Here is a 24,811-nt window from a genome sequence, read left to right as displayed (position 1 = left end):
AGCTAACACCCACGTTGTGCAGCGCTGCTGTCGAAACAAGGATTTCAGATTCTGTGTATCAGAGGGTCACGTATAGTATCTGTCACTATAATTAATTGTTAAGGAACTCCACAAGAACCACTCAAAGCTTCTAATGTGAACATGGCTACAAATTCTGCTTCTAATTTCTCTAAGCTGTGTAGCCTTAAAAAAAAAAAAAAAGAGGTGCTAGATAGGATGCAGCGTCATTAATCCTATCAGCCCTGACTCCTGCTGACTGAAAAAATACTTCAGTATTAGCCAGCTCTTTACAAACACGAGTGAAATCTCACACAGTTATCAGTTGGCAATTATCCACCAAGCAGTTAAGGAGAAAGCAAGTCCTTCCCTGAGCCTGGCTTCTGAACAGATTAAAGCCTAAGACAGCAAGGTGCATACCAAGACAGGCCTATTCCATCCTGAAGGATGAAGAGAGAAAGTAAGGGAAAGCAAGGAGAGACCTCTGAGTCTTTCATGTATCTCCTGAAATCTTATGGAGTGAATTTGTGAAAGAGGAATACAGGCTTCTCCACATAACCTCATCAATATGCCTCACATCTCACAGAGAAAAGGATTCTCCTGATAGGAACAAGAGCTTGAATATTCTCCACTTACTCATTCTTTATTAAATGCTATCAAAAATAAGTCAATTTTGAGAGTCATGGCTGGGGTTCCTGTGCTGTATGGCACAATTCAAATTTCAGATCAACAGAAAGATCTCATCCTCTTGTCTTGTCCAAACCACTGCTGGCTCAGTGGTGTCTCCCTGGGCCTTACAACATGGGGCAGATTTCAACTAGCCAGTCAAAGTAGGGATGGCTCTAGATCTCACCAGTTACAGGAACACCTATTATGACAAAAGATTAATTTCTCCAGTTGGCTTTTATGGCACTTAGCAGTGTTACTATAGGACTGAATCTACTAACACTGCAAGTCCCAGTACCTCAACCAAATTCCACCAGCAATTCATAGGCCAACATATAGCAAGTAATTTCTTCTTCTCTTTCTCCTACTGACTGTGAGATGGGAATAATCTTTTATCTCATCGATTTACTGGAAGAAAAATGAATACACTAAGCATTAACACGCAAATTTTATTTTAGCAATACCTCTGTAGCTTCTTAAAATACCCATACATAAACTTAAGTCAGTTTATCACTTCGTATTATTCAGATAGTATGTACGTGTTGATTGGATACACTGGAAAAAAGAAATCAGCAAAAGTTATTTTAACACTAGGCTCAAGTCATATTTATATTCTGGTATCTCATCCTAGCACAAGCACAGTCTGTGCCCACTTTGATGCCTTCCACTCTGATCCATCTCCTTCAGCTCTTATCCTAACCATCTGCTGCAGCTGCACAAAGAGTTTTTCAAGAGGTGCTAATATCAGGGATAAGTCATAAACCAGTTACACAGTAACCTATATCTCGCATCCTGTGACTAGGTAGAAGGAAGCAAATCTAAACTGTCATCTTAGTCAAACAGTCACCTCAGTAATCTTAAAACCAAGCTGATTTCTAATCACCACTCCCTGGTGGAGTTAAAACTGGAAATACTCGAACAGTTGCAAAGCTCAAATTGGACGTGGCAGGGGAAGAGCTACTGACATTCATGGAACAAACTGATGCATTAAAGAATTCATTTTTTCTCCGAGATGAATACTTGAAGTAGACTCACTTCACCATGCATTGCCCCGTATACATCTTAAATAAGTAACAACCTTTTCACATTATAATGTGGACTATCAACTACCAGTGCAGAAACGCATGAGGGCAAGGGGAAATATCAGATTATAAGCAGGGAACCTTTACTGAAATGAACAGAGACAGATGTCCTACATCAAGTAGAAGAGAGAAAATGGATGTCTAAAGATAACGCAAACTAAAACCATTTCAAAACATGCTGATGAGAAAGGCTGACAGTGTGTTCAAAATTCAGGGTGGATGAAAACAAAGCTCATGCTTATCCTTAACTCATCATTTTTGTCTTCCAAGAGACGTGGATGTAAAGTCAAAGACTCACAGAGGAAGTTATTATTCTTTCCTATTGTCCCACCCATTGGCATGAAGGAAGGGGTTTAGTTTTCTTACTGAACGAGTGTACCAGGCCTGGTAAGCACTGAAGAAAGCAAAGCCCTTCAGTGCCTGTCTTGCCATAAGGGAGGACCCAGCAGGCATCTGTTCGCACAAAACATGTGCTCCTGCAGCACATGTTCCTTTGAGGAGCCACAAAGCAGTGGGACTATAAACAGATTACTCAGCGCATTTCTGTTGCAGTTCGATTTCTTTATCTAAAATAGATTTCTTTATCCAGAAGGCAAAGGGCTGCTGACACACAACTCCAGAACACTGCTTTATGATCAGCTCATTTAAGCCCTTCACTAACTACTGAAGCAAACTCCACATAACAAAACCCTGTTCATCACTTATGAAGACAACTTTCCTAGACCAGATTGTCTCTTATCTGTTCGTTCTATTGAAGAAAACTGGTTACTCATCGAGGTTAAAGATTTGGTTAAAGATTGCCAAGACATCAGATTTATAACTTCAAAGCATAGCCAATAAAGCTCACACATGAAGATTCACACCTTCTCTCCAAAGTTACAGCCCCAATCCCTTGCAGCTGTGCTAATGCTGCAGTTGATACAAAACCACCAAAGCAAGGTCATTTCTGCCTCACTACTGTAATCTGCTATTACAGATAACCATCACTCCCTGCCACACACACTCCCTTCCCTCCCCATCCAGGGACTTCTAGAGCTAAACCAGTTTGCATTCATTACTCCTAATCTGACTCTTTGCCTTCTAGTCTCCTTCTCCCTCCCTTTCTTACAACAGGGGATAAAATGACTGGATCATCAGAGATGATGCTTTATGGACTTGTAACTTCTTGAACTGGACTAGAGCAAATGAAGGTGAATGGTTTTGTACAGCTCATGTCAGCATGACATTACCATTATACACCCAATGAAGTGTAGAAATATCACCTGGATCCAGTTCAGAAGGTAATTCCTCAGTTTTCTTAGCTAACGGGCATGCTGGGTTTTGATTTTTTTTCTGAACTGCCATTTTAAAATCTCAACATGGTTCATTGAGAATTATGTTCAGTGCTGATGAAATGGATGAAATTAGAGATTTATATTTTTCCTTTGTGTCACACCAAGGACATGATCTGGTTCTTGTGAACAGATAAAATTGTGTACATCTCGTCTTTTTAGAGATGATATTTTTTTAGAGGGAAAAGTGGGATAAGCTACCAATCTAATTCAACAAGTACCTTCAGCATCAGTCTTCTTGCCTAAATCAAGTAGGGCCAGCAACTAAAGTTAATTCTTATTTTTTCACTTTTTTGAACTGATTTTTTTTCTTCTTGATATAATCCCTTCAAATGATGAAGCTCAGTATCTTGTGTTCTTCTATCAGATTGGAAAAACAGAAACTGGAGGGTCATTGCATGAACTGTGGCATTATACATGGATGGAAGCAGCACAGGTATATCAAAATTTCTCAGTACACACATTCTTTTCTCCTCTTGCACGTTACATTTACGCTTCCCTCCTTTCCTCTGCTTCCACCATGATCTTCTCCATTCTACCCCATTTCTTATCCTTCAGTAAATGTTTTCCCACAGTGAAGAGCAGGAGGAGAAAGCCGTGGGCAAAGCTGGGGAAGAAACTAGTTTCCAGCAGGAGACATGAAGACAGTGACGAAGCAGCAGGGCTTGCTCTTTTTTTCCCTGCTTCCTTCCACTCGAACAGCCAGAATGACCAGTCACATCCACTCACCTTCACCCACTGCACTGCTGAGCCTGCCCCAAGAACAGGCTGAGGCTGAAACCTAGAGAGATTTTTCATACAGCAGAAAAAAAAGCAAAAAAGCTCTTTATCCTGACCATCTCCCACTACAAGAACACCAAGCACAGGGCAGTAGGCACATGCTGACAATGGTTCTACAATGTGATCTAGACAGCTGTGCTTGATGCCTTGCAGAGACAGAGAGCTGCTTGCACAACATTTAAGCCATCCCTCCTGGACTCAGTTTTGTAAAACATACTGAAACAAAAAAACTGGAGACCTTTGAAATAGCACCTTACAGCTTACCAAGGGGTAGTGGGACCACAAAACCCAATTTTGCCAAAAATTTAACATATTTTTACTAATGTCATTACTAAAGCTCCAATTCTAGTATGTGTGGTTTGTCCTAAGTTTAGTGGGACAGACTGCAAAATAAAAGCTGTACCACGTCTTCTCTAAAAATTCCTGAAGCTGCCTGACCCATTCCTCCAAAGATGAGTTTCAAACAGCATCAATTACAAAGCTGCTTTTAACACTGTCCTGCTGTCAGCAGAATTATTACAGAAATTATTTTCACAGAACTGCCTTTCACAGATATATGATAATTCAGGTATTTTCAGAATAAAGGCCAATCTTTCTGTATTTGCCCCAAGATATCACTAAAATACATCAGTGCCTGGAGGAAAAAGAAGTGCAAAAAGGGCCTAACTACAGAAACCTGGTGTGGGAATCTGCCCATGCTGGTCATCACTAGTGTGATAAGTCCATTTATTAGGCAAGCAGAGACAAATGTCAACAGAGATCACAGTCTTCCTCATTTACATTTGAGGCGTGGATTAGGACAAAGCCCCAGTCACCCCCTCCTGTCAATCATGGCATAATTACAACACCAACAGATCTAATTTGGGGTGGTCTCCATTTTTAGCACACCTGTTAGCCTCAAACTCATACAATCATGACCTTTAATGCAGAAACACAGGACAATGCCAGAAAACAAATACTATGAATTAAATATCTGTATCTCTGACATATCAAAAGCTGTAATGCCACAAAACACACCACCCAGACAGTGCTAGTCTATTGACAACTGTTAAATACTTGGAGCAGGACAGGGCTAACACACAGGTTGGAAAGTCCAGATACCCTGTCCTGCTTCAACCTCTACTCATGTGTAACACAAACATGCACAGAGAAGCAGCTTGGAGGGTTTTACCAAAGGTAAAAGCACTTCAACTTTTATAATCCAAAAAGTCCCAGAGACACAGATCAAATACTGATTTATATATTGCTAACATTCTGGGACTTCCTAAGGAAAACAAAATAAAACTAAAGAAATAAACCAAAAAATTGGTGATAGCCATCAGCAGTTTACAGCACAAATGTAGAATTGCTTTTTTAAACACTTTCTCCTTCACCTTTTCCTTACACCACTTTCTGCCTGCCATTCATAGGAATCCTAATCCTCATACAAGGGAAAACCCAAAGACTAAGTGCCTATGCAACATGAGAACAGTGAGTGCATGTGCTCTGTGCCATGCGATGGGGATGAGCAGAGGAAGTTGGCAGGGGGTCCAAGACACAGAACGCTTGTGTGTGCAGTTCCGTGCAACTCAGTGAACTGTGGTTGCATCATGCTCTGTTTTCCTACATAACCAGAAGAAACCAAAGGCTCCAAACTTAGCTTCATCTTGCTACTGAGTTCCACAATGCTGCCACACTTTCCACTACTTGTCGTCAAGTAAAAATCTGGTAATTAAGATCCTGAAGCAACAAACGATGGAGACACAGGGCAAGGTTGCACTGCAAAGTGTTTCGGATACGTTGGCCTGTGAACACCCAGAACGAGTCAGAGGCACAGAATGTGTGCGTCAGCTGTATTCTGTCCAAAATTTATTACTGAGCACAGCGACCTTCAGCCTTGGCACAGGCACAGATCAGGGAAAAAGTGTAGGCTACGAATGCAGCAGCAGGCAGGACCTGCCTGAAGAGGCCAGTGGGCAGACTCAGCTGGGCTGGAGCCAGGCCAGGGCAAGATGAAGGCACAGTGTTCAGGCAAGTGTAGGTGGGGCCACCAGTGCACTCTCAACCTGCAAACCTGTGATTTATTAGCAGCTGGACTGAAAGAGTGGACAGGGGTAGCAAGAGTCAAAAACGTACCTGTAACTAAGGCTAAAGAACAATGAGTGAAACAAAAAGTCACAAGGGCACCACAAATGTGGGCTAGATTTCATTAGCCTCTTAAGAACTAGACAGATCTGAACCCCAACCATGCAGTAATAAGTGAGCTGACAGAAAGACATAGTGCACGGAAATTTGGGGTACTAACATGCACCTTGCTTCCACCCTATTAATTCCTTCTGTGGTATTACTGCTCCCAATAAACTCAGGCATTACATCCATTCTCACAAAGGGACCATGTGCTTTGAACTTTCTAACTCTTCCCCTAGGCAGTCAGCAATGGCAAATGCCATATTATGTCATCTTCAGCCTGCTCTTCCTGATGCAGAACACAGTCCCTAAGCAGAAAACCTGACCTTCATACAACTATTACACATCGTTTCCTATAACTGGAGACAGAAATGGCTTATTTGTGTTCTTAAGTGATAAAACAAGTCTTGATCTCTTCCAGGAGAACAGAAGAAAAAAATCTGACTTTTCTTTCATATCCTTCCTGTATCTCAGCAGTCAATTGAAGGGTGGAAAACAGTATCTTCGTTAGCTCATTGTTGCCTCTTTGAATGAAAGAGTTTAAGAGCCTCTCTGAGACTTAAAGCCATCTCTAAGTTCCTGCCAGATTTGGAAGCTCAAGACTAAACTTGGAAGGCAAACTGATTTCCAGCATCATGTCACTTTGAGACCACAACCTGAAATTCACTAAATCATTTTCAAGTGGTTGTTTCAAATATTGTGACCTGATGAACAGCTCAGTTTTATGCTTCCGTTCTACAGCACCTACTGTACTCTGCCAGCAGCAAGTCCAAATGCAGGAGGAATTGCAGTGCACCCAAGACAAAAGTGAGAAAAACAGAGCTGGGTCTGAACTCGAGAGATTGTTCAAATCCATTATATAAGATTGAAATAAAGTGCAGGAAGGAGAATAATTGAATGGAGAAGTATTTTCTAAAAGGCACCCCTATGTTTCCAGAGATAATAGCCGTTCTTTTTCAGTGGTAGTACAGAGGATCTCTCTCACAGTAAAAATCATTTTCCTTACATAAAAACAGCAGTCAGACTTTTTTCCTCATGTTTTGATTTTCAACTCTTCAACGAAGAAAAAGAAAGTAAGTCTAGAAGTGCCTGTAACATCAGTCCTCAGGGACTTTGCAACATCCGTGGAACCTTACACCTGCAATCACAACCAGAACAGGTTGCAATTAATCTATTAATCAAATAAGTTCCAATCTCCCACGGGCATAAGTCATTTGCTGGGTTCCTAATCACTATGTTATTAAACATTAATGAAATGTTTTATTACTCTTGACCTTCTCTTCTTACATATGATGTAGCAGATGTTTCGTACAAACAGATTCCAAAGGACTTGATAAACAAAAATAATTCCTCCTCCCCCTCAAAAAAAATATTTATTTAGGGAACAGGTTGCTTCCGATGTTTATTTTTCCTTTGTCTCAGGACTATTTCTACGTGACATGAAGACGCCTGATGTTACAAGTCATGAGGGGCTTTTATTTCAATCTAAATGACTCCCTCAGACCTAAGAGGCAATATTCAAATTAGGAGGACACAAGAAAGGAAAATGACAGGTGAAGACTTAGCAGAGAGCAAAAGGGGATTGGAACTGGTAAGTGGAATTAGCTGCCTGCAGATGATTATTTGCCAAGCAGAATTAAATTTTCAGTAAGTACAAGTCTTAATAATGAGCTCCCAGATAACTAAGCTTTTAAAAGGTTAAGCATTCCCTGCCGAATTCAGAGGAAGACAGGGCAGCTCCTCCTCTGAGGGTGGGGGAATGGGAGAAGAAATTGGTTCAACTCCAGCAGTAAAGTTAAAATTGGAACTTATACTCCTTACGTTATACACATATACAATAAGCCTTTCTCCCTAAATCCATATTGGATTCCCCACCCCCTGGTTTGGCAAGGCTGTCATGAGCAGATAGCAGAATGTATTAGCTACCACTGTAACTAATAAAACCACAACATGTGAATACCAGGTCTAAGATAAAAACTACTCTACCAAATTTCAGATAATAGCCACACCTGTGTAAGAACAACTAACACTCATTCAGTTTTATATATTAAAAAAAAAAAAAAATCAAGCTTCCCCAAACACTGTCTTCATATTAAAAGACAGCAGCACATTCTTCCCAGAGCTGCACAATAATTTCACCAGCTGACCTTTGTTAGACACAAGCAATCTATCATACACTTAGAAAGGGAAAGCCAACTACGTCAAAGTACAAATGCACTATAAGTTACTAGAAGAATTAGCATTCCAAGTTTGATAAAACAGGTTATCAGACTTCTTGCTCGAGGGTTTTTTTCTTAGTCAGCGCTAGCGCTTTTCAAACACTGTCCCATTTTTCGAGAAATCATTTCCTTAGGCAAAAGGGTGTCACAGTAATGAAATGATTAGGAAATCTTCACATTCACTTATAGCCTAAATTGCCCCAAAAGAAAGAGTGCAGAGAAGAGCAAGTTTTAGCAACTGTTTGCATAACAAGGTGTGGTTTTTAATGACAACTTTAAAAGCAGACACTGTACTATGGTTAGATTCACCACTTAGTCACACTAAAAAGGAACAGAGATCTCCAAAAGAAAGAATGATGCAGAAAGAAATTATTTCATATGTCAAGTGAGTACCATGAATTTCAAGTGGCACACTTTCAGAAAATTTCAAAAGGCTACACTACCACCTCACGGGCTTCCAGTTTTAGTTTCCCAAGCACCAGCTTCAGACGGACCAACACAAGGCAGGGGCAAGCTAACTCCCATGAAGCCTGGTCCTTCTTCCATCAGTATGTGCAAAAATCATAGAATGCTTTGGGTTGGAAGGGACCTTCAAGATCATCTAGGTCCAACTCCCCCACCATGGGCAGAGACACTATCCACTAGACCAGGTTCCTCAAAGCCCCATCCAATCCAGCCTTGAACACTTTCAGGGATGGGGCACCCACAACTTCTCTGGGTAGCAGAGAACTTCACAGGAATCGAGTTCAACACATAGGTTGCAAATTGTGTTGCTTCCAGAGCTGATCCACAACCACACTGAAGTTTTTTTTATGGCAGGAGCAGCAAGTGCATCAGCCATCCCATTTGCTACTGCCTGCAATTCCTCTCATTTCAACTCTCAAGCACCCACTCACTGTCCTCACTGTCAGGCACTACTACAGAGTTGATATGAGACCAGCAAGTTCTCAGGAAAGGAAAAACAAAAAGCTGTAGTTCGGAACTTGGGCAGTAGCAACACTGCCACTGGATAAGAGAGGGGTAGCTTTGGGAGCATCCTGGCTTTCACTTTGCGTCCAGAATAAAATAAGAACTTGCACATAACCCTGTAACAAGTAAACAGAAGAGAACTCATAAAAACAAGGAACTGAGGGAACAAAGATGACTTGATCAGACTAATCATCTTTGATTGATGACCACATCATCCAACAGTTTGTCAGCAGCCATTCACCTTGCCAAGAAGGCTCAAAAAAGCTTCATTCCTAGTCACCTAAAACTCAAAGATATGGACATTCAAGCTCTCTTTACTGAACTTAAAAGTTGTTTTCAAAAATGCATTTGTAGAACATGAGATTCAATGCAAATCAATCACAAATTATGTCAGAAAGCGTTTCCTACACCACCTACCACCTTTTCAGTGGATTACACATTCTTTTGTCTTTAACATACAGTACCTAAGGAGATTCTCATAAACTAATTCATTAAAACATCCACTGTTAATAATAAGCAAGTTGCAAAACCTTTCAGTGACCTTGCCATATACTTCCCATTACAAGATCTTATTTTCCACAGTTTAAGGAGGTCTCCCACTGAACACATCGTGCAGAACACACACGCTGTGGGGATGACCTGGAGCTGAGTAACGATCCTGCTCCTCTACTCAGTCCCAGTGAGGCCATATCTGGAGTGCTGTGTCCAGTTCTGGGCTCCTGAGTACAAGAGAGACATGGAGCAGGTCCAGCAGAGGGTTACAAAGATGGTTAAGGGACAGAGCCTCTCTTTTAGAAGGAATGGTTGAAGGAGCTGGGCCTGTTCAGCCTCAAGAAGAGACGTCTGAGAGGGGACCTCATAAACATCTCTAAGTATCTGAAGGGAGGGTGCCCAGAGGATGGAGCCAGGCTCTTCTTGGTGGTGCCAAGCAATGGGACAAGAGGCAATGCGCAGAAACTGATGCACAGGAAGTTCCTCCTGAACATGAGGGAGAACTTCTTCACTGCGCAGATGACTGAGCATTGGTACAGATTGTCCCGAGAGGGTGTGGAGTCTCCCTCACTGGAGATATTCAAGAACAATCTGGATGCAATCCTGTGCCATATGCTCTAGGATGACCCTGCTTGAGCAGGGAGGTTGGACCAGATGACCCACTGTGGTCCCTTCCAACCTTAACCCATTTTGTGATTCTGTGAATTCATCTTCCTTGCGCCACTCCTGACCAGTGAAAATTTCTTTTCCACATTTTCTTCAAATCAAATGTTATACAAAGGGTGCTGAGACCCTTTTGCATTCAAAATCACAACAGTATGAAATAAGGAAGATTATTGCCTGCTGAAGATGTGGTACTGCCTGCCTCACTTATGGAAGCAAAGCAGTATCACTCCCTACACAGTCTGCACACAAGGTTAGGTTAAGACAGAATCACCGTATCTTGAGCTATATTTACGCTCAGGATAATTCAAATAAATTTTAAAGGTGAATCAATTAAAACTTTCTACAGTGTTTAGTTGGACAGCCGAATTCAGAAGGGTTTCAGAAAAATTTATCTTTTTAAAGTTCATTATCTACTCAAGAAGTCCCCTACAGAACTACTACCTGCAAGCAGATCCATGCAGATGAGCCAGTAGGACAGGATGCCACAGCTCGGTGCTCCACCAGGAAAGGACTTTCTACTACCACCTGCACAGAGCTCTGTGCTTTTGCACTGGGAACAGGTTGTTCCCACTAGCAAGGCAGACTCTTTCCAAGAGATATTCATCAGGTTAAATCCAAACAAGAGTCCTTGCACTGTTTATCCATCCTGCTAATTGATGGCCTTCATGCTGCCACAGAAATTGTTCAATGAATACCCTGACTCTGTTATGCCTTCAACACTCCAGGCAACCCTCAACATGCCCTAGTTTTTCTATGTCTCATACTACTTTCTTGTCCTACTAGATCTGTTAGCCCTACATGAAAGTAGATAACCTTTATGCCTGTTAAGCAGCTACAGAAACAGACTCATTGCCTACCAGGAAATCCAGTATACTACCTGCAAACAATGTCCTTTTTTGCCCTTTCCAAGTTATGTTGACATAGTGAAAAAAAAAAGAAGTGTGCATTGTACCAAGTTCTTGAGTATTTGCTCTGGCTCTTCAAACACTGACTCCAATCATCTGCTGTGGTTTCCAACACACTGGGGGGAAGAGCATTTGTACTTCATATGTTTTCATGCTGCTGCTTTTGCAGGTATTTAAATGACAAATAGATAGAGTTAATAAACCCAGTATAATCAAGGAAGCTCAGGCCTCAGACAGGCAATTCTAGTACAAGTTACTATGATGTTGCACTAACAGAAGAATTTAACCTAGAAAGAATATAACACCAATTTTTTAAAAACTATAGAGCTCCTAATATTATTGCCTCGACTAAAAATTATCAGCTCTTACCACCTTCTAATTTTATAACTCAGAATTGCTCACTATTTATAAAGTATGTTCAGCAGAGCACCACAAAGAAAAAAGTATTTATCCTCATTCTTAAAAATTCTTCAGAAATCTGTGCTCACCTTAGATCTCCAGTTCTACATCCTGTTACTCCCTGCCAGACTTCATCTGAAATGGGCTTACAAAGTTGCTCAACATGAGAAAATGCAAGTCTATCCAAGCAAGACACTGAATTAAATCCTCCTAATGTTCCCTAGCCCATGCATGACCTTTTGGAGCAGCAAACTGCAAAGTCCTCATTTTCACACTTGTACACTTACTACTAATTCCCATGTTAGTAAGCAACACATCTGTAACGTTTCCTCTATTACTGAACAGCAAACCTGAACTTTCCCACTAAAGTGCCCACAGGCAACATCAACATTCACTACGAACTTCTACTTAAAAAGGGGGGGGGGGGGGGGAGAAGAAGGGAAAAAAATCTTATTCTGTCCACTTGCAGCAGATCAATGCAACTGGTGGGCAGCACAGCAAGAAATGTGCATGTCCCACCTCAACACTCAGATATCTAAGTTACAGTGTCCCATTTCACGGACTAAGTACACTGCAACAAATTATTTTATTTATAATCAATCGACATGCTTGCACTGTTATACTCATCTGGTATAAATGAAATGCCTGTTTTCAAGCCCAAAAAACTTGGTACAACCTTTATGACTCGTGGCTGGTGTGATTAAAGTAAGATGAATACAAAAGGGTTTGCAAACTCAGTCTGATAAGCAGATCCTTGGACGAATCCCTGAATGAAGAAACATAAGTGGATGAATCTTTAAAAGATGTTAAGTTACATATTCTGTCTTCATCATTTGATAAAGCTTGGGGGGGAACAAGGAGGAAAATACACTCTAGCTTTCTGTGACAGAGTGCTTTTTGAATTAAAAAAAACCCAAACCCCAAAGAGATTCAGTTGTTGTTTTCCATATGCAGTCAATGATTCAGACTGGATGTTTGTATTTTGACTAGTTAGCTCAGAAACGATGCAGTTTAATCACCATGGCTGGGCTTTCAAAGGAACAGCACAAACGAAGAAGTGAAATGAGCACCTTTGTTGGATCTGTAACAATTAGAGTTGTCTTTAAATCTTAGAATAACTACAGAACATAGATACAGATGCACATAGTCTGGTTATTTGCATCATGACACATATAAGAGCCTCCATTACTCATCCCACTATATTAGGCACTACATAAACAAAAACCCACCCTGAAGAGTGCTGACTGGTTCTCCTTAGTTAAAAGTTTGTAACATATATTTAAAAATATGATAAACATCACACCTCACATTTTACCCTGAAGAAGAGTGAGTCCTTTCCTTGCTCCTGGCCAAAAAAACATTGCAAATGCATGACAACCACTTTTTTGACATCACTTGTTATATTTTAAAACAAGCGCCAACACAGCACCAAAGCATCAAGGACTGTAATTAGAATTTTCCTTAATGGAATAAGTTTCTCATTACCTTTCCAAAAATATTCCTTATTTTGGGTTATTACATGATACAACTCTTAGAAAGCCACTCAAATTAAAATCAGATTTGGTTTTATTTCCTGAAGTAGATCATACAGGACTGTTTGGTCATCCAACAAAACCTCAGTCCACATTATCCTTTAAATTTAATCTTCGTGCCCTATGCCAAATTTCACTGCATAATGCAGACAGAAGATGTGATGGAAAAAACAAAGTGGAACAAAAAGCCGAAACAGGCTTTCCTCAAAACCATGTGAAGTAAAGTAGCAGAAAAATAATTCCTTGCATCGTGTAGGCTAAAAATAACCTTGTTGGTCACAAACATCTCACCTCCTCAGTTATCCCAGGGACCAGGAAGTATCTAAGTCACAGGAAAAACCGGCAGCATTGCTAATTCTAGAATATGCCCAACAGTCTGAAATGCCCCTGTCTCTGCACTTTAGATGCTTGACAAAACATTTAAAAGAGCTTCCTTTTATTACTTTCCCATGTCTTGGTACTACTTTTCCAAGAAGCAATGGGCAGAGCACATACTGCCTTCGGCACAAAAGAAAACAATCATCAATTACATGGCTTTCAAAGTTTTGAATAACTCCCAGAAGGAGCATGCTATTTGGTTATAAAATGTCAGGTCTACTCAAGAAAACAACTGAAGAACAAAAATTATTCCCATTTTCACATTTACTTAAACCTTCCTCATTTTGTTTGCTGAATTTGAGTCACCCCTCCTCAAGGAAGAGTCATAAATTAAAAAAAAAAGCCAGCTCAATTACAAGGTTTTAAACAAAACCAAAAGGGCTGAACTACAAGACAGTGCCGGAGGGCACAGCACAGCTGTCTTGGTGACATATGAATGAAAAGATCTCTTTGCTTCAGGAAGCCTCTGTTGAGCAGCAGGTGGATCTCTTCTGTCCTTTCTGTGACTAGCATTTCATCAGTTAGCCCTTCTTTCCCCTCAAGTGTATAGAGCTGTGGCAGCAGAATATTTGAATAACAAATACTGAGTTCAGAAAGGACACAGAGTCTGCTACCGCCTGGTTTAGCAGCCATGTATTTTAAAGACAAAACAATCTGTGTTCACTGGCAAAAACTGAAGACAAATTATTTGACAATATATTCCAATCACGCTCTAAGAATGGCACATTGCACCAAAGATAATTTAACCAATCAAGAATGAGGTAAGCAGTGAGAGCCACAGGTATGTAATGTTGCTAGATGTAAAAACTGTTTATGCTAAATCTTCCATAGCCAGGCAGGACATCTCATGCTGTGAGACTTGCAAAAGAGAATACACAACAGTACAACAAAGAGCCCTGAAGTAACTGCATGCACCAAATATCCAAATAGTCTCAAAAAAAGCACCATTTTTATCCCATCAAGCAGCAGTTACTCTTCTATTTATACTCTACACAATACTCTTTTCTCTAACTGGGAGACAGGAGTAGAAAGTTCCTCCTGGGACACCCTTTCCACCCAATATCCTCTTTAATATCCAAGCTCTATATGGCAGCTGCATTACCTAGCTCCCAAGATGTGCCTACTCTCTGCCTGTTCAGCTACAACTACAAGATATGAAAAAAACAAATCTAGCCTAGAATTTACATACAACCTCATGCATGGTGGACCATTAAATCCCTGAGCTTCAGAAGGACTTCAGGAATTTTACTGTGACTTTTTTAAATGACCAAGTTCAGACTGCATTTACCTAACAAAGAGCTGCTCTCGATTCTCCACTTCTATCTAGTTGCACACTTAGAAAGTCTACTCCATTGCCACACTAAGAGTGTCAGCCATTAAATATTTTAAAATAAGAACCAGTAAAACCAAATCTGCTCCATCAGCCTGTAATCTGCCAGTCTCAGGAGATGCAAAGATATATGGTCTCCATGGTAATGGTAATGGAAGACTTAAGCTTTTACCTTCATTACACATTACACAGACCTACAAATCCATGCCATAAACAAGGCTCCCTCTAAGTAGAAGGTGTGACCCAGAAGAAAAACTCTGATTTACAAACGTAAAATAAAGAAGTTATCCCTGCTGCATGCAGAACTACTGGTTTTGTATGCCAGTCCTTCTCAGGTACTTAGAGGCAGCATAGTTAAAAAGTCAAAGGAAAGGAAATTATCTTTTAAAATTGGAACTTAATTTGACTACTATCAGGAATTCTGCAACATGTTCAAGTACACTCTCAGAGTTACAGTATGTGGTCAGTATGTGACAGAATTACAACTATTTTATATGCTTTGAACTACACACTTCCACACCTTAAAGGGTTTGGAATTCTTTGAAACTGTAATCTCCACTTTGAATGTCATTATTTCAGATAGCATCCATTTAACTCCTATCTCAAAAAATAGTCCCCAGATAACTTAGGAATATATATATATATACATATATTCCTAAATTTTATTAGAGCAGCTATATGAATTATCTGGACCAGTAGGGAAAAAAGACTTTTTATTAATTTAAGGTATCTTACAGTTCTTTTTGTTGGTCAGTAGATTCACACAGGACAGGTTTAATTTTAGTCTCAAGTTATATACTAGAAGCGAACATGAAGAGAGAAAATTGACAAAAGACATATTTTGTTTTAAAATCCTATCTTTGGTCCTAGTCCAGGGAGTGCCACAGAAAAACTCATGGAAAAAGAAAAGCTCAAAATTCAAAATAAATGCACCACTTGAACTGTGACATGTATCCATACAAAGCCCTCACACTAACATCCACAGGGTAAGGGCAAAAAACCCCTCCAGAGCTCTTTTGACTCCTCCCTTTTCAAAGAACACATCCTTATCCTTACTAACATGTAAGAAACACGTTTCTACACACACACACAGAGCCACGTCTCCAGATGATGAGCACTTCCTCTTCCCTAGGCCAACTGCAGTTGCATGATGCTGCATTCCCTGGACATTAATTTTCAGTCCAACTCCCCAGCTAATAATGAGAGAATTGAAATCAATGCCCTTAGTACAAACTCCACTTCATCTCCACGTGCCCAACTAAAGACCAGTTTTGCACTAAGAGCTATTACGCATCCAATTCAGTTGTCAGATTTGAAAACATCTGCAGGCACAGCCATAATTACAAATAATTTTATTTATATAGACTTTAAAAATAATATAAAGTGAAAAAAATGCTTCTTAATGCTCTTAGATCTCTTCTAGGCCACAGAAGCATGTCCAGGGAGGTTTCAGCTGACATAATGAACAGTACAGTGCTTTCTTCACAGACTGCCAAAAGCAAGGGTAAACAGATTTTTTACTCATTATGAAAACTCAAGTGTTTGAGAAAATTGGAAAATGGAATTAAATACAAGGTTGTGAGTGAGAACTCAGATACCTACCCAGACTTTTCGGTGTGCTATGAACAGAGAGGCGTTGCAACTGCAATTACAGCCCAATGACAGAACTGGCTCCAATAAGCATTCAGGAGACAGACGGATCAAGTCCTGCTGTAAGAAAAGCTATTATCTGGGTAAGTGTCTCTGATAATCGGTTAAGATAAGCTGGACCAGAGCTACAAATCTGGCCACTGTACAGGAGTTAAAGCATAGACTAGAAAAAAAAAACCCTGAACATAGCCCTCCAGCTGTTTAAAAGATGGAAAAACATCCTGAACACATGCCCAGGCATCTGCCATTCTGGAAATCCTATCTGATAGCCCTAGTCTTTAAGAGGGACTGCATACCCTCAGATGACAACAGCTAGGAGGAGAAGGACAGTTTTGATCAGGCTCAATCATCTGTCTACTGATAGTGTTACAAAAGTTCACAATATTTGCTAATCACTGGAAAATATTTTCAGCCTTTTATTCCTACTTGTAATACAAACACAAGCCATCTCATTAGCCAGAAGACAGATCTGTTGTTCTGGGTGCTCTTTCTAGCTATTTAACAATAAAATTAAGGCATCCTTTAAACAGTGACACCTCCATGATGGTCTCATGAACAATGGTTCACTGTTCCTCAGATCTTAAAGGGAGCTATGATGTGCAAGCCCTCAAAGACTTAAAAGAAAGGTGCTTAAATGTTATTAATTCTCATTCCCATGTCTTTCCTTTGTGACTTTTTATCCCATGGGTGCTTACAACTCAACTGAGATAGGGTAAATAAAAACATTCTTTTGAGATAAGGCCTTATATATTAATGTTTGAATATTCAATGATCCTTAGGTGAAGATATGAGAGAACTCAGCTAGCTCACACAGAGATTAAATTAACAAAGGAAGTGCACTCCTTAGTTCAGAGGAAACCTGTGCAGATGACAAGAGGTCACAGTGAAAGATAATCATGAATACATCAGAGCAAATCCAATCTCCACATTGTATTCAAGACTTTAAATGGTGACATAAGATGAAGATAGCCTTCATTCTAAACCACTGTGATAACTTTCAATTCCTTCTCTAGAAAGCAGTGAAGTAGGAAGGAAAAGGAGGCTCAGGGGTGATTTTATCACTTTCTACAACTACCTGAAAGGAGGTTGCAGCAAAGCAGGGGTCAGTCTCGTCTCCCAGACAACTAGTGACAGGATGGGAGGACATAGCCTCAGGCTTCACAAGGGGAAGTTCAGGCTGGACATCAGGAGGAATTTCTTCATGGAATGGTTTGTTAAACATTGGAATGGACTGCCTAGGGAGGTGGTGGAGTCACTGCCCCTGAAGGTGTTCAAGAAAAAGCTGGATGTGGCACTTAGTGACATGGTGCAGTCAACAAGGTGGTGGAGTCCAAGGTTGGACTCAGTCTTGGAGGTCTTTCTGTGACTTCACTAGAGTGTGTGCTTGAAAGGGTCTACAACTCAGGCACATAGAAAGGAAGTCAAGAGTTCTATGAGATATCCAGCAGTAACAATGACTTCTCTTCAAATGAGCATTTAACATTCTCATGACAAAGCTACAATCATAGGAAAATGGATTTGCTAAAACATTAAAAAGCAAGATGGTTCACACATCCTGTCTGAACTTGGCAAAGGAAAACCAAACCTACACAGAAGAGAGAGAGATACCATTTCCCTTAAAGCTTTACAACTGGGTTCCCCAACCCATATCAACAGGCTGGGTGTCAAACTCCTGTCTGTCAGTCTACAGACACGATTATCTATAGCCCAAGCTTACAGACAGCAAATAAGACGTGTTTTAACTCTTCTTTCAATCAGATTGCTAGGTACATGCCTCCTCAAAACAGGAGTTGATCGCTACACTAACAGTGACCTTAACAGACTGAAGCTCCCTGAAAACAGAACTTTTTTTTCAATATAATGCTATTATCTGCTGTATCTTAACCAGCCATGGATAACCAAGAGCCAAGGTCAGCCAAGAGCGGAAATAATTAAATCCAATTTGAAGTCAGGTTCTCACAATGGCCTATTAACCACTGACATTGTCAGAGCAAAAGATATCTACTATTAATCAACAGGTTCACTTTTTAAACATGCATGTTTTACAGAATGACACCTCCAACCACAAGCAGAGACACACAACCTTCTAAAAAAACTGGGTCAACTTTAGATTGTTGAATGCTTTAAAAAGAAAAGTCTCTTGAAAAGTTACCGGAACTTAAAAACCTAAACATCTAGTCATTTTTCAACAGGAATTCTTCCTTGTGGTTTTATATTTTTCATGGGAGCTGCTACAATCAAAGTTGCTGTAATTAAGTGAACACAAACAGTGGATATGGGCTACTTTGAAAAAGGATCTTTTTATACTTAGCGGCTTGATATATCCGAGGCAGGAACTGAAGGAAAGCTGTTGCTCTTTCAGAAACATTTCAAGCAGCTCACAGAAGTACACACATCCAGCAGAGAAAGATAGAAACCAGAACGTCAACACAGACTTATTTTTCCACCCTGCTGCTTTATTGGGTTTTAAGGCTCAGATTAACACTAAGACTTTATATATTAAAAACAAAACAAAGAAACAACAAACATTCAAATAGTCATAACACCTATTTCTTCCATAAATACAAATAGGAAAGAGCACTGTGGTCTCAGCTTTACCAATGCAGGGCTTCACGTTTATGGACCATCAGGGCTCTAGTCTGACATCCTCTCACACTCCAGAAGATCTGCCTATTTAAATTATTCAGGCAACTAAGCCAAAGGCACATACAGTTGGATTGCTAAACCTAGGCAGTCCCTGAATGATTTGACAGACTGGATGGCATGAATGGTTCCCATTACAGAATTTGGCTTTCTCTTGCTGCACACTTCATGTCTGTGTGAGCCATTAACAAGAAGTGTGATGCCCAATCTAGACCGTTTGAAAAGGTGCAGGAATAGTATGAACTCCCTTCATCATTTAGATTTCAACAGCCTAGCACTAAAGCAGAAACATCAAGTACTGCAATTCCGATATGGAGAATTTAACTACATATTCTCAGTCAGCTGTGAAATATTTCTAACAATTCACACATTCATTCCAATAGGAATTCTTAAAAATGTTAATGGAATGACAGAAATAACAAAAAATAGCTATTTATGTTAACATGCCTGTTTGCTTATTATTAGTTTTTGCAGGATTAGACAGCAACATGACTGACTCTTAATCTGAAGAATATTCCAATGAACGTGCCAAAAAAAGCAATGCAAGAAAATTTACGCGACCAGTATTTTCTTTTCAAGCATCACAATTAGGCTGTGTCACTTAAAGGCCTGCACAGACACATGGATGAAAATAATTGAAAATGCTGTGACTCATTTAACTGCACCTATCGATGCTTTGCATGAGAATCTATTATTATGCGTCTGTGGGATAGAAGCAGAAACACAGATCTACGAAAGCTGAATCATGGTCTTTTGGAAATTCTGGCATTTGAAAGGATTTTGGTCCCAAAAGCTTGTGAATAGCTGGCCTTACACTATTTTTCAAAGAGAAACATCTCTCACCCCCTGTGAAACTTTAAAAAAAAAAACAACAAAAAACAAAAAACCAAACCACACCCAAGAATATGACCCTCCATAACAACTAGAGACAAATTCAGTTGTTCACAGACTAATGACAAAACAGCACATAGCTTGTGAACTACTCATTCAAGTATCAGGTAATTGCCCAAAATTACATTAGTTAATTCCTCATGCTTAATACAGAGAACTAGCTTAATAGCTTAATGAAGGTACAGATGAAAACTAAAATTAAGCATAACTCTCTAGATTTTATTTATTCCCTTCAACCATTTACCACTATCCCCAGTATACCAATACTACTGCTCTACATTACACGGAACTCCAGACACACACATTTTAAGATCCAGAGCAATTCAGAGACCCTGTTTAAAACACAGCCATGCAGGAACTGCACTGCCAAACTGAAGAACCACTGAACTGTAACAAGGGAGTAGAAAGAAGTAGGAACATGGCAAACTATCATCACAGAAACTATAAGATTCAACTATTCAGCAAAGATTTTTTTTACACTCACTTCTTTCTGGTGTGGACCAATGCTGCTTCCACTTGAGCAGAGGCTGATCAGAAACTTGTCATAGTAATGGAAAAAGAGAAAAAAAGGCAACCCCCCTCTGGTAATTCCAGCTTTCAAGTTAGCTTTAAACCTGGACAAAAGTATCTCAGCTTCCTGACAGAGATCTAAAATTGGCAACTGTGGTGCATTTTCCAGATCTACACAATAACCTCCCTCCACATTCACAAAATGTAGAAAGAGCCTAGAAGTTACAATCTCTAGGGATTTCCTAAAGTTTCTGAATCATGCCCTTTAAGTTTCAAGACTTCCTACTGTTTTTTCTAAAAACATTTTTTTAAAGAGCTAAATCACGACAAAGGAATTATACTGCACGTACCAAGATAAATACATCAGGAGAGATAAGTATAGAGATAAGCAGGCACCAGCTAGAAGCTACAGCTGAAAGTTTTGGTCATGATTCAGATTTCAGGAAGCAACTTTCATACATCACTTTCCTCTTCCTGCTTTCTCCACCACAGGGATCAGCGCAGACAGGTATTTCTAAAGTGCCCCCTCTCTTCCCTCTGAAGCTGATAAAGTTCATTTAAATCAAACAAGCTACTGTCTCCTTTGGTTGTCTACAGAAGGGTTGGGTTTCTTCCCTTCAATCATTGCTGAAGCAGAGGTGTGCATTAACGAGAAGGAAGTGGCAGATTTCTTAAGGAACTCCACTGACCAGGCCTTGGATCTGGACTTAGGCAGCCAAGCAGGGATGGCAACAGCCCAGTCAAGCTACACATCACAGCTCAGCTCTCTGAACACCAGAGCTGGTCTGCTCCTACACTGCAATCAAACTGTGCAGCCAACAGACATTAAAAGTTCCTGTTTAACTGGTGAATTATCTGGTCCAGCATTTACTACCTATAACAGACATTCCCAAAAAGTAGCATACCCTGAAGTAATTGTACGCTATTCTTGATATAAGATACATGTGTCTAGCTTCCAAATCTCTCCAGGCAGAGGCTTTCATTCAGCCTGCAGGAATTTACATCTCCTGCCAACAGAACATACACTTCCAGCTCAGAATGTGAAAAAAAAATGGGAGGACTAAACTGATGAATGACAGGAAAAACAAGGGAGCTGAGACCAAAGGTAGATGGTGCTGTGCAGCTGGGACACAAGTTTGGGATAAGAATATGAAAAATCGCATAACTTGGGTACTGCTGCAGATGTGACCCATGCAAGTTATGAAGTTTAAAAAAGTACTTTTCAATTAATGGTATCTGTGAATCTACACATGGACTTAACCATTAATTACACCTTCTTTGGGGGTTTTAAAGCCTCCAGGTATTGGATGTTCTCAGCTTGTATCATCAAATGTACACTATCAGTTCAGAGTCCAAACTGCAAACACCCTACTTAGCTTTTCAGTTCAGTTGTTTTGCTTTAACAAAAAGAGAGTTAGTATTCAAGAGATGTGTTTTTTTTCAAAGCACTTAAAGAAACATTCCAAAATAAAAGGATATGTAGTCAGATAACAAAATGTCACTGAACCAACTACCAAAACCCCACACTTTATTCCAGATGCCCAATAGAGATTCATTAAAAAATAATTACAATGTCCCAAACTATTAATATCTGGTCAGGAACTAAAATGCTCAGCCAAGTTTTCATTTTGACACACTACAAAACCCCAGAGTTATGACACTAAAAAAATCAAAGATTCTGGTCCAAAGCACCAGTTGACATCTACCAAGCACAACATGGTATGGGAAATATCCTGGCCCTCCCCTAGACCTAGGCAATGGGAAGAAACCAAGAAGCATGGCTAGGTCTAGAGCTTCTGTTTTTCCTTTTCTGTTTTACCTCTTCCATTCTTCTAAAATAACACACTCTTACATCATATTGCATGCTTCCCAAGTACTAACTACCTTCAACCCATAATACAGTCCAGAAATAACTCAGATGTAAGAACAATATAAGAACTTTACATGCCTTTCTCAATTAGAAGTATATAATGCTCCATGATTACATTAATTTAAATATATCTTTTATTTTCCATTCTATATCTAGTGCATCTGTGATATGCTGATGCCTGTGGTGATGACAGCATTACATTTCAAGACTCAAGGAAAAGGCATACACCAGTTCCTTCAAAACACTTCAAAAGAATGATTTTGCTACCAGAACAGGACACAAATTACAAATACTACCAGTGAAGCCAGCTCTGCATGAAGTCTTACCGTAAACTCAAGAAATATTAAAAGCAGTACCTTTGCTATCATGCACTGCTTGCACAAGTTGATCTGCAGGCCACTTGATTATAAGGGAAAGCAGTCAAGGACATCAAGTACCAAGCAGAGGACTAAGAGCAGTGATGAGTGGTTGATGGTCCTTAACTTTTATTTGGTTTAATATTACCAGATAAAAGTATTTCTCTTTGGAAGGTTACTTGTTTAGAATGAAGAATCATTAGTCTATTAAAACCAGCCAAGACAGAACACATTCAGAAATCAGATAATAAAGGGAAGTAACTTGTCTTCAGTCCAAACTGCCCTGGGCTCAGTATTTGTTATCTTCATACTCGGTCTTGGGAATTTCTGATTTACTCAAATACAGTCTTTCACTTTATAGGTGCAACAACTAAGAACAAAGTCCAAAGACTTCGGTTTCTTCCAGCAATTTAATTAGTAATGACTGGAGAAGAGTCTATGCTAGAAAAACAGTAAGCATAAGACAAGCTTTTCCATGGTTTCCACACCTCACTGTCTGAAAAATCTGGTCTGCAACCTGGAAACAGCATAATATCAAATCAGGATTTTTAGCTTCCTGCTTTGCACTAATCCAAATTATCATAACAACAGTGACTCACTGATTTTCGAGTTAAACTATATCCCTTTATCATAAACCATCCATTTAATCTTTAGTCCTAAAAAATTTTTATGTGCATTTATGTGCTCCAACAAAAATACATTAAGAAAATCAAAACCACTGCCATCAAAGACATGGAAAATGAGATAACATTCATGAAAATATGAAACTTATGCATAGGCTCACCTTAAATCTTTTATCCTGCAGAACTTTCTTAATGGCCACAAGCTCTCCCGAATCACAGAGTTTGGCTTGATACACAACACCAAAAGATCCATTTCCAATCACCTTGGTGTCTGTGTAGCTAACTTCTTGTGGTCGGTCCGGACCTTGTCCCGGAGTTGCCACTACTGTAGTCACCTTGCTGCCATCTTTGTCTCCTGGGAAGCAAGAGATACACAGATAATCAGAACACATGCCTAAGCAGGATGACCAACAAGACTGAAACAGAAGAGAGTGAGACAAAGATTTAAATCAGCATGTGTATTTTAATCCCACAGAGAAAAACAGAAAACCCTGACAAAACGCAGAGAAAACGCAGAGCGTATTTTTTTACCAAAATATATTAAGTGGTGACAATTTTTCATGTAGATTATTGCTAACAAAAATTTCCTTTCCGGAAGCAAATAGCTGAGCAATAAAATGTGATGCACGAAGAAGTCAAGTACTTATTCCTACATCTGATTATAAAGTTAAGTGGTATTAAATTAAACAGTGTTGCTTGTATTACCAAAATGAAGCATTTTCCCATATTTTCCTATAACTGAAGAAATCAAACTGTTAGTATGGCTGTCAGAGCAGCACTCTGACCTTTACAGGCAATGAAAACCAGGAGCACGGGAAGTTTGTTACAAATCCACCTACAGATAAAGCTTCAGCTTGCACACATTAGGAAGCATAACCTTTGTCAAACCTGGCTGTGTGCACCTGGAGCAGAATCCAGGTTGCATCACGTGGCACAGTCCTGCTCCTCCCTTCTTTCATGCCTGGACTTCCTTGTAAAGAAGGGAGGCACTTCCTGGGGCAGGGGCAGGAAGGGAGAGAAGGATGATGGTGGCAAGCACTTATGTGGCATCTTGACATGAAACAGAACATGGATAGAGATCCACGCTCAAGATGCAAGATGCCTGTGGAAGCTGCTCAGATGGATGTGCTTCAGTGCAGATGCAGTGGCTGTGGGTTTCAGCAGTCCACAGTCACATGCACTTTCCCAGCCACTTTCCTATCAAAAGACCAAGCCACTATTACCTACTCCCAGTCCCACTGTTATAACCAACAGTGCTTCACCTTGTTCAAAGCCTGATTTTGTGTGTAAGAGAACCAAAGCTTTAGGCATTTTATAAACACACTCTGGGCATTTATTGCCTTTCAATTATGATGG

General features: G+C 39.9%; 1 protein-coding gene across 2 annotated transcripts in view; it reads right to left on the bottom strand.

Annotated features, from left to right (window-relative positions):
- GSK3B (glycogen synthase kinase 3 beta) overlaps nucleotides 1–24,811 on the bottom strand; it is a 152,935-nt gene that overhangs the window by 72,033 nt on the left and 56,091 nt on the right. For both annotated transcript variants that reach the window (XM_051779970.1, XM_051779971.1), the window contains exon 2: nucleotides 23,617–23,810. In XM_051779970.1, coding sequence (XP_051635930.1) covers nucleotides 23,617–23,810 — 194 coding nt within the window. The remainder of the gene's footprint in view (nucleotides 1–23,616; nucleotides 23,811–24,811) is intronic.

This window comes from Manacus candei, unplaced genomic scaffold (genome assembly GCF_025592945.1).
Source record: "Manacus candei isolate 608988 ecotype Guabito, Panama unplaced genomic scaffold, ASM2559294v1 h1tg000014l, whole genome shotgun sequence".
NCBI classification, from domain to species: domain Eukaryota; kingdom Metazoa; phylum Chordata; class Aves; order Passeriformes; family Pipridae; genus Manacus; species Manacus candei.
Note: the sequence above shows the minus strand (reverse complement) of the source record. Positions and strands in the feature narration are given on the sequence as shown.